This window comes from Solanum pennellii, chromosome 10 (assembly GCF_001406875.1).
Source record: "Solanum pennellii chromosome 10, SPENNV200".
Classification (NCBI taxonomy): domain Eukaryota; kingdom Viridiplantae; phylum Streptophyta; class Magnoliopsida; order Solanales; family Solanaceae; genus Solanum; species Solanum pennellii.
Window position 1 is genome coordinate 66,796,771 of NC_028646.1, and position 13,736 is coordinate 66,810,506.

At 32.4% G+C, this 13,736-nt stretch overlaps 1 protein-coding gene across 1 annotated transcript; it reads right to left on the reverse strand.

Moving 5' to 3' along the window:
- Positions 1 to 7,339: 7,339 nt before the first annotated feature.
- Positions 7,340 to 10,473, reverse strand: LOC107032502 (putative pentatricopeptide repeat-containing protein At3g23330). Its single transcript, XM_015234106.2, has 2 exons — positions 8,128 to 10,473; positions 7,340 to 8,039 (listed from the first exon to the last, which is right to left on the reverse strand). Exon 1 carries the CDS (start codon positions 10,380 to 10,382, stop codon positions 8,937 to 8,939), a length of 1,446 nt encoding a protein of 481 aa, XP_015089592.1. The 5' UTR covers positions 10,383 to 10,473; the 3' UTR covers positions 7,340 to 8,039; positions 8,128 to 8,936.
- Positions 10,474 to 13,736: the final 3,263 nt, after the last annotated feature.

Below are 13,736 nucleotides of genomic sequence, written 5' to 3' on the forward strand. Positions count from 1 at the left end.
AATGCTAGCTGAATTCAGCCTCTCCCCCAGGTGTGCAAGCTTGCTACTTGAATCCATCTCCAACCCTACTCTCTATTTTTCCAGACGACCAACTCCAACCATCCAACCCTACTCTCTATTTTTCCAGACGACCAACTCCAACCATCCAACCCTACTCTCTATTTTTCCAGACTACCAACTCCAACCAAATATCTATTTTACTATCTAAAAAGAAATCTTTTTCTCTCACCTTAATATTATATTATTATTTTGTATTTCATTCTTATTTTCTTATTTCATATAAATCATTTATATATTTTCCAATAATTACTTTGTGAAATTCGCATCTGATAAAAATTTTATTTTTTCTAATTTATTATTTAATATAAATTATATTTTATTCTAATTTTTTAAATATCATAAATTACAGAAAATTATTATATAATATATAAATTAATGAAAAAATCAAATAAAAGTAAAATACGATTACATAAAAACTCAATTTTGAAATTATTACGCTACTCCCATAAGGAGTTCAAAATGAGCATTTACCTCCTTAATTTTATTATGTCTATAAAATTGTTCAAATCGGAGATTTTCATCTACCATTTCTGTCGTTGCAGTTGGAGCCTCTACGACATCTTGAATTGGTACATTAAGAGCACATGCGCAATTATCGCGTTTTGTAGTATAATACATATAGTCATTATATCAGGTAACACCTCCTTTCTCCAAAAACGTGACAGTCTTGCAATAATTGCAAAAATCCGAATGCACGTTCCACATTTTTTGATATGATTTTTGTTTCATCGCGAATTAATTATTATGTTATGTATTGTATTGTATTTTTTCTTATATTTAAATTACTAGTAAAACTACCCGCGCTTCACGCGGGAATTAAATATCACAAAATTTATAAAGTATTACTTAAAGTATATCCGACATTATTACTAAAACACTATATTATCTTACGTGCAAGATTACATAATAACAAACATTAATAACGTAAAGGAAAATAAAAATTCTTACGTCTTAGTGAGTCATTCAACATGAGCAATGTACACAAATATTTAATTGTGAATGAGGAGGAGGAGCAGAAGGAGGAGAAGAAATACGTACACAAATAATTAATTGTGAATGAGGAGGAGGAGGAGAAGGAGAAGGAGAAGGAGAAGAAATACAAAGAGGTGTAGAATTTTCACAGTTTTATATGAGAGGAAATCCCTCTATTTATAAACAACAAAGGGTAGTGTAAAAAATGGTTATTGTGCTTCATTAGAAAGGTTTCAACTATTTAGAAAAGTTGCAACCCTTTGGAAGCTCACAACCTTTCATAAAATTTGCAACTTTTCATAAAAGTCGCAATTCTCATCAAAGTCGCAACTTTTCATCAAAGTCGCAACTTTTCATAAAAGACACAACTTTTCATAATAGACGCAACTTTTCATAATAGACGCAACTCTTCATTAAAGTCGCAACTTTTCATAAGAGTCACAACTTTTCATAAAGTCACAACTTTTCATCAAAGTCACAACTCTTCATTAAAGTCATGACTTTTATAAAGTCATAACTTTTCACGAAATGGGAAGGCTAGTTTTGGTAATAAAATAAATTAAAAGGGAATCCTAATTTCTGGTGGCGCCATGTAGGCGAGCTTTAGATTTTCTTTTATATGCATATATGATATGATTATGTTATGTATTCTATTGTTATTTGTATTTAAATTAATTTTTTCATCTTACCATTTTAATTTTGTGTATTCATTATAAGGAAAATTAGTAATAAAATAAAATTTTATTATTGGTGAAAATTATTTAAAATATATTAATTGTGTTATAAATCCATTGAATGAGTGGATAGTCCATAAATTAAGTACATGAACAACTATCCATATTCACTAGATTTCATGAACCTTTTTGGATAAAAATGTATCTATTTATTATGGTACTTAATATGGTGACTTTTGGAGTGATTTCTCAACCTAAAAATATGGTTGTTCATTCACTATTGTATGATATACAGATGAGACTTATATACACTTGAATAAGAATAAAATTTCTCTTCTTCTATCTACTTCTCTTTTCTTCTTCTCTTTATGATTATATTTTTATGAGCTTGATTTTATAACACGTTATCAGCACGAGTCTCTAGCCAATTGAGAGTGAATTTTAGTTTTTCTTTAACTCATGTTTTGATTGATCTTGTTATGAGAATCAAGGTATTATTTGCATAAAATCAGGTATGTATTTTCTAAAATATTTTTATGATTTAGAGTAAAATAGTATTCAGTCACTAACAATTAATAGGAACCGAAGACATATACTACTATTGGTTGAATATGACAGGCTATACAAAAAAAATTTAAATAGAAGAAGGTATAAAATTTTAATAGCATGAGTTTGAATATTATTTTGATTGTTTTGAAAGACTCAAAGGGTGAGTCATGTTGTACTTCGGTCTATTATTCCGTTGGTTAAGTGGAAGACAATGGGTTTAAGTATCATCGCACCAAAAAGGATAAGACATCAGGTCAAGTCCAGATGCACATAATGAAAATTATTTGAGGATAAGACGATAGATTCAAATTCTATCGCACCAAGAGGGTAAGACATCAATTTTGATGCACCATGATAATAATATATTGATAAGACATTGAGTTTGAGTCTCAATGCACCATATTGGTGATAAAATGACGATTAAGGCAAAAATAATATATTTTTGATGAAATGTCTTGAAATTCATCATATTGAATTTGCTCCATTCCTTGAAAAGAATATGGTAGCAACATGTGATAACTCTGAAATCTGCCTGTTGACTTGCTCAATTCAATCATATGAATGTGGTAGCAGTAAATGATTAGTCTGAAAGATGACAAATAATTAATGATATGAATAAGGGCTTTGAGAGACAGAATTATATTAGTCATCATTGTGGTAATGATAAAAGGAAGAACACTATGAGTTCTTCAAATAGTCCTTCAAAATGTGAAGGCAATTTTTATTATCAAAATGGTATGAAAAGTCATTAGACTTGTGAATGTTGTCAACCCAATAATTTGACAAGTTTATAAATCCTCTATCATGAGACAAGAAGATAAAGTGATGGTACACTTGATCTTTCAAAGTGATATTGAGGTGTGTCATGAAAATATGATGAATTCTAAAACATGACAATGTACTTATAATGAAATTAATGAAGTACATATAAATGATTAGTCCATTCCTTGAAAAGAATGTGACTTGTGATGAGTATCGTGAATTCTCGACCGTTCTATAAGAGAATGAGTCAAGATGTGATAAAATTTTTATGGGTTGGATATATGCACAACTCACCTTTATGGAAGGTTTGAAAAAAAAATGATATATGCCACATCTCATCTCTACAAGAGGTTCGAGAGAAATAAATAAATTTTATTTGACATGAACGGACAATGATCGTGTACATTTATACGTCATGAATATTATGATATGTTTGTTATGAACTACCGAAAGGGCAATAAGAATGAAATAATTCTTGCCTATAAAGGTTGTGGCCATGATCAAATACACTGTGTGACAATACAAATTTGTCATTGGTTGTGTACCCATGGTACAACAAAAGAAAAGCAAGAAACATGTCTTGCTCGTAATAATTTTAACCATGACAATAATGATATAATTTATCCTTGAGGAGATGTCCACCATATGGATGGTGTCATGGAATATGTGATAGTACACAAAATTAATTGCAAGCTCTAACGAGTTGTGCTATTATTAGAGGAATAATATTGGGGTTGTAGTAAGTTTCAAAAGAAACTTTTTAAGTTTCGGATGAATTGAGAATAAATATTGAGACTATAAATCACTACAACCGAAGAGGGTTATAGATATTTATGTAAAAGATTATCCCACTTTTCCTCTTGTTTTTTCCATACAAACATGTACATGCTGATGAAATCACATGTAAAAGTAAATTATAAGTGTACTTAAATAAAGATCAGTTGGCATGACTGGTTGACCATTCCGATTAAATGTGATGCAAACGTGATTGAGAATTCAGGTGATTTATATGATGAAGAAATAAAGATTCTTCAAGAATTCTCTTGTGTTGTTTGTTCTCCTCATAATATGATCATTGTACCAGCTAAGGTTGGGATTATAATTTCCTGAAGTTTTTGGGACATATAAAAAGGTGGATATGGTCCCATTCACCTGTCATGTAGATCATTTGCAACTATGTGACAGATGCATCTATGCGAGATCACATGTGCTTTAGTGTCAACTTACAAATTGGTTTTTGTAAGGTTGTTTACTCGAATTGTTAAATTAAGAGCACAATTCCAAATTATGAAACTATAATGATAATGTTGGTTGATTTAGCAGAAATTGTATGCCTCCAATTATAGCTAAATCATGGTTATGAGAACAAAACTCTCAAATAAGATGTGGTATGAGATAATTTTATTTAACATGTAGCAACACATGTATGCATAGCATCAACAAGGTTTTCCCATTAAAATTGATTCAGGGTCAGAAACCATATAATTTTCATCTGAAATGTTGAATGTACGGTTATGATTTTAATTTCTCCACCACGCACAAAGATGAACTTCCAAATAAGGTTGGAATGAATGTTAGATTTTCTAACATTAGGGGGAGAGATGATTAACAACTGAAAATTATGTGTGAGGTTAATTATGAATTATCTAAATCCTCGTTAAATAAATACGTGAACTTAAAGTTCAAGAGATAATTCAGTTGCATAATGTTGCAAATCAGTTGCCAGATGAATGCACTGACCCTATGATATAATTCAGCTGCAAATGCTACAATGTGAAGTCCTTGAAGGACAGAGTCTATGATACGCCAGAAGCATAATAGACCAATCGATTCCAGATATAAAATTCCTTGAAGAAGAAAAGAACAAATATCAATATGGTCATATAATGAGGCAAGTGCTATAAAAGAGCACATTGACATAACACTTCATAAAACCTTGGAAAAGGTTCAGGTACCTGAAAAATGAGAAAAACTGAAGAGATCTCGATAAGTTATGTCATATTGGAATTAATATCAAATAACCGTCGACGGTATCTTTGATATGAGGTAGCGCTCAATGATACAAATTGTGACGAGGATCTTGAATTCAAATCTGTCATATAGTGTGGACAGATAAAAGGTTGGCCAAGTAAAATGCATGATTCAAGTATATTATTTCATTTACAAAAGTGACGTTTTGGACAGATAGTCCATAAATCAAGGTATAATGTCAGTGGGGTATAAATAAATTATTATGCAATTGTATAATCGTAAGATATCAAATACGGTTTATGCCTTGGGGCATAAAGATCTGTCGCAAAAATTCTGACATTTTTGGAAATGTTTTTCTCCTATGGTGAATGCAATGAGGTTTGTTTTGATCTGGAAACATACGAAAAACTTGAATGCATTTAACGAATAATTGAAATGTCTAGCTAGACAACGAAGGTTATATGAAAATCCTTGAAACAATCGAGGTATCTGAAGCATATAAGAGTTTGAAAGGAACTTTTTCAATAAAGCTTCAAGAATCCTTATATGGATTGAAATAGTCAAGGAGGAAAAGGATACAAAAGAATGACCCTGATTGTCCTTGTATTTTACGAAAAGGTCTTGGTAAGACAAAATTTTGTCTTGACCTACTGATTGATAATTTGACAGATGAAATATTTGTTTATCAGTGCACATACACATATATGTTTTGATGCATTTTATATGGATAAATCACATTCATTGAGTACCCCAATGATTATGAGATCGCTTGACATAAATGATGATTCAGTTTGATCTCAAAAGAAGGATGAAGAGCTTCTTGGTGATGAAACTCCATATCTTGGTGTAATCAGGGCACTAGTGCATCTTACTAACAATATTTGACCAGATATTTGTTTTGCAGTAAATTTACTGGCAAGATTCAGTTTCTCTGCGATAAAAGAATATTGAAATGGTGTTGAGCACATGATTGAATATCCTCGAAGCGCCATAGTTATGGGTTTATTCTATTCCGAGGAATCCAAGACAAAATTGATTGGTTACGCAGATGCAGAATATTTCTCTGATCCGCATAAAGCTCTTCTCAAGCACGCTTTATGTTTGCATGTGGAGGCACAATAATATCCTGGCGATCAATGAAGCAAATGTTGCTATGCAGAAATAAAAGCCCTTGATGAAGCAAGTCGAAAGTGCGTTTGGTTGACATAAATGATACACCGTACTCAGGAAATGTGTGGTTTTTCTTTGAAAAAGAATATACCAACCACAATGTACAAAGATCGGAGACATCATTGCAAGAAATTAAGTGATGTTTTAATAGGGGAATACAATACGCGTTGCACTCTTTTTCCCTTGACCGAGGTTTTTTCCCACTGGGTTTTCCTGGCAAGGTTTTTAATGAGGCAACAAATTATGCGTATCAAAAGATATGTTTACTCTTTTTCCTTCACTAGGATTTTTTCGCACATGGTTTTTTCTAGTAAGGTTTTAACGAGGCACAATATCTATGGATATCCAAGGGGGAGTGTTATAAATCCATTGAATGAGTAGATAGTCCATAAAGTAAGTACATGAACAACAATCCATATTCACTAGGTTTCATGTACCTTTTTGGATAAGAATGTATCTATTTATTATGGTATACTCAATATGGTGACTTTTGGAGTGATTTCTCAACCTATAAATAGGGTTGTTCATTCACTATTGTATGATATACATATGAGACTTATATACACTTGAATAAGAAGAAATTTTCTCTTCTTCTATCTACTTCTCTTGTCTTCTTCTCTTTATGATTATATTTTTATGAGCTTGATTTTATAACAAATTGAAATTAAAGTAGTTTATATTAGATAATATATTTTTTTAAATAATATATTACATTTAAAAAGAATCATGAATATTACATGTTAGAATTAATGAAATTATATGCAATAAAATAATATGTTAATTGAAAAGTAATGAAAATAATAATAAAATATTGAAAAAGTGAAATAGAGAGTGTGAATAGTAGTTATCCAAATTTGGAAAACTACTATTCTACCTCTCTATAAATAGAGAATAAAGGGTGATTTGGAGGTGGGTTAGAAAGGATCCAAATATAGAGAATGGAGAGTAAAATAGAGATGGATTGGAGATGGTCTAATTAGCTTGGTAGTCCAGATAAGCCAAAAGTGTCCAAGTATTTAGCAGAGTATCAAAGAGGACATTTAACATATGAAGAAAAAATTAATGGAATAATCTCTGTATAACTCCACTCAAAAACATTTTAGTTCAACGTCTTCTTATAGTTGGTACAGTTGTAATTCTTTCTCATGACTCTACTTTGCAGAAATTACAAGCACATCATATATCAAGTAAAAATTAAAAAGAAATTTTACATCAAAGCTCAGCAGAATAAGACAATTACTTTACATCTAGTTATAATAAACTCAGAACTAGAGGCAGGTATAAAATGTAGATGCTGTCCATCTATGATCCTCAACTACCTTCTGAATCTTGCAATATGAAATTGCAACTCCAGCACTGAATAAACCATATCTTTTCTTCATTACAATAAATTGATAAAAGAATTTCACAGTGAAAAACTGTTAAGCTACAATTTTAATTTGGATGAATTATGCATTAGTTGTTAATGGTGGTACAGTTGGAGATATCTGGATATCTTTGAACAGCAAAGCTCATATTCCATCTCCATACATGCCTTAGAAGATCCAACCCAGCTTATTTCTTGTTATACCATGAAAGTCGAACATGTCCAGCTGAACCATGAGGATCACCTTACACATACATAACTATCAGGTTCCACAACTTCGCTATTGTTATTGTTCTGAAAGTTCTCTAACTTCCAACGACTATTGCAATACTTCAGTCCTCCACAATTTAGCAAATGAATATCAATGCACAATGATGACAAAAACAAACAATAAATTCATCCTTCGCCTGAGGCAGCAAGCATATTTAGTATATGATTTTGTCTTCCTTTCATATAGCTCATCTGTCCATTATTAGTCAATGGATCTGCTGTTAGGACCCATTTCATTTTGATTCCTGACCATCCCAGAAGTTAAGAATTAAGAGCAAGTGATTTCTCGATATTTAGTCGTAATCTTTACACTTCAAATATGAGGAAACTTACAAAGGATTATGGTTACTCTTCCAGATGAGCTAGTTCTTGTTATCTTGGTGTGCTTCAAGCAGCACTAGTTACTATCATGTCCAACAGATGTTACATTGGATTGCCAGAGTTTCTTCTTTTATCTCCCTATTATTCCTCCTATCTCTCTGCCATCATGTTTCTTTGCCAGTAGAACTCTCCTTACATTGCTCATTAAGCCCAAGCATTTCAAAGTCATGTCCCAGCCCTCTCTCTCCATTGTCACTTCACATATAAGAATTTGGTTCGTCACACCTCAAGTCCAACAGAAAAAATAAGAGCTTCAATGAAAACTGAGATTTCTCTCAGGTAGCTCTTTCTTGAGATGGAAGAGGCACTCTTCTGCCGTAGAAGTTCCTTGTTTAGCTTAATGTCAATTTGATCAATATATTTGGTTTCCTTGTCCTGGAATATTTGGATTTGAAAAGGTTATTCCTCAGCATTCTACTGCCCTAATTGCTCTGCCGCTGCACATTCAAGAAACAAGTCTACAATGAAGCATGGTCTTTCAACAATCTAACTTGAGCTGCAGACTTGTAGCATCACTCCCATGTATGAGCCCCCTTGGACATCATAACTGTGCTTACAGTATGCACCAAATCATAAATTAGCCATCTTGAACATCATAACTGCGCTTTCAGTATACTCTAATCATTTTAGATATGTATCATACAAAATGGAAATCAACAAGGACCCTCACAGTTTGTGCCACACCTCATAAACCATTTCTTTTAACTAAACAAATCCATGAGAAGAAGAACGTAGCTTATTTTTCTACTATTGCCTTTATCTCATCTAGTGATATCTACCAAACTATGTCCTATGTCTTTCTTTAATCCCTTCTCTTTTATCCGTTCCCTCAACATCTCAATTTCATTCCACATACCATTCCTCGCATACATGTTCGATAGCAGAACATAAACCCCGTCATTTTGAGGGTCTAACTCCAGTGCCCTTTGAGCAGCTAATTTACCTAGTTCGACATTGTCAAAGTTATGGCAGGCACTAAGCAAGGCCCCCCACATGGTAACAGTGAAATTATCATTGTCTTTGTAAGATAAGTCGTTGATTAAGCTCCATGCTCTATCCAACTCACCTGCACGACACAGTAAATCAATCACACAACTATAGTGCTCAGGACTGGGTTCCAAACTGTAATTAGATGTCATTGATTCGAAGTACTGCATTCCAAGATTTACATGGCCAGTGTGACTACAAGCGGAGAGAACAGTCAACAATGCTACACCATCTGGTTTGATTCCTTCCATTACCATGTCATCAAACAGATTAATCGCTTCTTCAAATTTCCCATTCCTTCCGCAAACACTGAGCATTGATGTCCACAGAACAACATCCCTCTTTCTTTCTCCATATCTAAAGCCAACCATATCGAATACATGCCTAGCCTTCTCCACTGACCCACATTTGCCATACATATCAATCAACAAGCTTTGCAGGAACTCATTGGATTCCATGTCATGAACTTTTCGAATTACACATCCATGAATCTGCTTTCCCAATTCAAATGCAGAGAGCCCAACGCAAGCACGCAAAGCAGCTGAAAAAGTGAAATTATCCAAACATAAATTAAAACATGGCATCTTCCTGACCAATGACATTCCCTCCATCCACATCTTAGCTTCAGCATAACCTGAAAGAATTACATTCACGCAAACTGTATTCTTCACAGGAATTTCATCGAACAGCTTAGCTGCATTCTTGATACACAACGACTTCGCATACAAATCCACTAAAGCAGACCCCACATAAACACTAGAAAACCAACCCGATTTCCGCACAAGGGTATGAATCATTCGCCCAAATTTCACATCTTTCACAGCAGATGAAGCTGTAATGGAGCTACACAACGTGTATGAATCAATGCCAATACCACCAAAATGCATGAAAGAGAATGTACAAAGAGCAAGAGAATGAAACCCATTTTGGGAAAAATGGGAAAGAATTGAATTTAAGAGCAAAGGGTTTGTGGGTTTGAGGAATTTGAAGAAGTTGGTGAAGGTCTGTACATGGTGGTGGTTGTTGTTGGGAAGTGAAGTTGCAAGTTTGAACTGAAAATTAGTGGAGATGAAGATTAACCCAGTTCTAATTAGGTGTGCTTGAAATACTTTAATGGCTCTGAGATTCTTTGAGTTGCAACAATGGTGGAAAATGTTAGTGATGGAAGAGGAATTTGGGCCTGTTTCGAACTGCGATTGAGGAAACATACCTGAATTCATGTCAGTTTACAGTTGTAAATTTACTTGATTACTAAACTACTTTTAAAGAAGATGAAAATACTTAGATACAACAATTTAACATGGAATAGCAGATAATTATTAGTTTAAATAATTTTTAGCAAGGCATAAAAGGATAACAATATATATTTATAAAAATCCTCTGACTTAAGCAAACTTATTAGTCATCATGGTTATAATTTGCTATAATAATCACTTGCGACTAACATTAAACATTAATTACGTGCTTTGACTTCGAATTTATATAATTAGTCACATTTGTATAACTCGCCAGATTTGTATAATCGCAACTAATAATTTTTCGCTTGATTTGTATTTATTTACGATGGTTTGTATTTATATATGACCATGATTTCCTTTGAGTTTTCAGTTTTATCATCATATACATTCAATCTTTTATGTATAACTTTTTGAAGTTTGTATAAATGTGTAGTTATCAAATTTTTATAACATAATTTATCTAATGTAATTTGTATTATATAATTTATATAACTGTTTAAAGTTCATATATTTATGTTTAAATCAATTCGTTATTTCGAGTTTTATCATATTTATATAATTCCAGACTTTTTTTTATATAAAATTTCCTTGTCTATTTCCATTAAAGAGCATTCAAAAGGATGAGGGAGTTGCAAATAGTTTAGCTTATACAAACTCTTTTTTTTATATAATTTTTCTTACCTCACTGCAACAAGATAACAATCTTCAAGGAAGAATTTAGCCTATACAAACTCTTCCTTAGACTTACAAATAGTTTAACTTACAAAAAAAATTAACCTTATCAAACTTCCTTCTAATACTAGGGAGTTGATATTTATCTAGTTGAAAGAGTCTCTTTAATTCTTTCGGAAGTTGCTAAAAAGAATAGTAAAAGTTACCCATTCCACTTGAGGATGTCATTTTTACCAATAAATCAACCATTTGTGTTTCATCTATGTCCATGTTGAGCCTTTTTTCCCTTATGATCGCTTTGAGTTTGAGGTTGGAATTGTTCGCTTCTTTTATCATGTTAGCAATAATCATAGAGTCCATCTCCAAGTCCAATCTGTTGATATTCTTTTGATTGCACCATTAAACACTTTATCTAATAGCTTGGCTTCTGCTTGATTGTTACTTTCACAAAAGATTGGAATTGAATACCCCCAATTCCAGCTCGATTATTGCTGCTTAAGAAACTACCATCACTATTGAGTTTGAGTCTTCCTTCAGCCGGTTTTTTTCAGACAACGATCTTACAACTCACCACTGGTTTCATTCTTTCCACAGTTTGACAAATGTGTAGTTATCATCAAACAATTTGCATTTAGGTAATGCTATACCAATAGCAGTTATAATATTCCACAAAATTTGAGTCTCCATTCTTCTAGTATTGAACTTCTTCTTGCCTCCAAATTTACATGATTTCCAACTTTACCAAATCTCTCAAAGTATGCAAATAGGAACAATCTGGAGTAGAAGCTTGTAAACATTGTTGTGATGAATTCTAATTCTCCATTTTTCCATGATTGTCTTCAGAGGGCTATGTCCATGTATGACTACTAAAGGGCTTCCGAACAATCTCCATATGAAGTCAGTTGCACTCCCTTCAATGAAGACATGTTGCATGGTTTCATCCTCTAAATTGGAGCAACAATAACATGTTAACGTTATTTGTCCTCATTGTCTACGAAATTTCTCACCACTTCCTTGAATGGAAGCTTTCGGAAAAGAATTCTCTAAGTTAGAAATGATATTTTGAAAGAAATGCATTGGTGCCATACATGATTGACTTTCATATTTTTTATTTTGGTTTGTCTTACCAGGTTTCAAGCCGTGTAGTTGTCAAAGTTGCCATCTTGTGTAAGTTTCTAGAAAGCATAATCCATTTCATCAGGTTGCCCAATGTGTATGATACTGATGTACTACACCATATGTTGAGGCAACATGTTCCTGAGTCTTTGTAGATCCCACATGCTATCCACAATATAGTTTTTGACCTTAGCTCTTGGATTTATAATGTCATCTGGAAACATAGAAGCCAAGGCCCCCCTTTCAATCCAATTATCCCACCACATACTGCATTCACCCTCACTGATTCTCCAAATGATGTTGGATTATGCTTTCTCTCTTGCATTCATAAGAAGTTTCCAAGCCTGAGAATTCTCAGAACACCATTTCTTGGTAACAGTGTGGGTTCTAATACAATATTTAAGGTTCATAATTACTCAGTTATACAAAAACACATGAATTATAAAAAGTACCCGCAAACTATACAAAGGAGATGCGAATTATACAAATTATTGTCCTCTCTCGCTTGATTCTCTCCCAATCTCTCTTGTCTCTTTCCTGTCTCTCCCAATCCGCTCGCCAGATATACAAATACATATGTATACCGGTTGCATGTATACACTTATCTAACCAATATACATATACAATTCAACTATCTCCCACTCTCTAGCTCGTCTTTCTCCTCCCTCTCCCAATCTCACTCGTCACTCTCCTCTCTATGTAGCTACGAATCATAATTAGCAAACTATAGTTATGGAGCGTAATTAAGTTATTTTTTAGTGGCTGTATGTGAAAATTTCTTTATTTATTTTGAACTTCATAATGCATTGATAAAACATCTACGGAAGAAACCTAATAATCTTGAAAAATGAGTTTTAGAATAAACTTTACGATTATGTAATATATTTATTATGTAATTTTATTTCTTTAATGATTTCACTTTTATATAAATTGTCCATTTAATCTGTATAATATATAATATTTGCTTGCAATTTATTTTATTTAGAAATTTAGAGTAAAATAATTTTATAATAAAAAAGAATTTGAAAAATAAAATAATTTCTCGAAAAATGATAATTAAAATTTCATTGAAACTGATTACATTATATATAATGGTATTGCGTATCAGTAACTACTTCAATTCACTTATATTAAAGTTACTTCAACAATATGATATATTACCTACAATCAAATATTTCAGTTGGATAAACTTATTTTTGATTTTATTTTAAGTAAATAACTTGTCACAATCCAAATCGTTAAGACAACTGAATAAGAATGATAAAAATACAAGGAATTCAAAATAAAATTTGTTTGGTTTCAAGGAACGTTAATACGTTTCTTGAAAATAGTTAGAGTCCATCCCACGAGCAAACGGAAGAATAAATAACAGCTTTATCTTTGGAATTCAACTAAGCCACAAAACAAGTAGCATTCAAGAAGGTTGATCTTTCATCAATAAATGTGTGTTTTTGGACTTGCACCATTAGGTAGTAAAGACTTTCTAAATAATTGCTTAGTGAACGAATCTTCAATTAAGTCGTTCATTGAATAAAATATAAAAATACA

Coding starts and splice junctions, on each gene's coding strand:
- LOC107032502 (XM_015234106.2), bottom strand. CDS start 10,382: ATGAATTCAGGTATGTTTCCTCAATCGCAGTTCGAAACAGGCCCAAAT.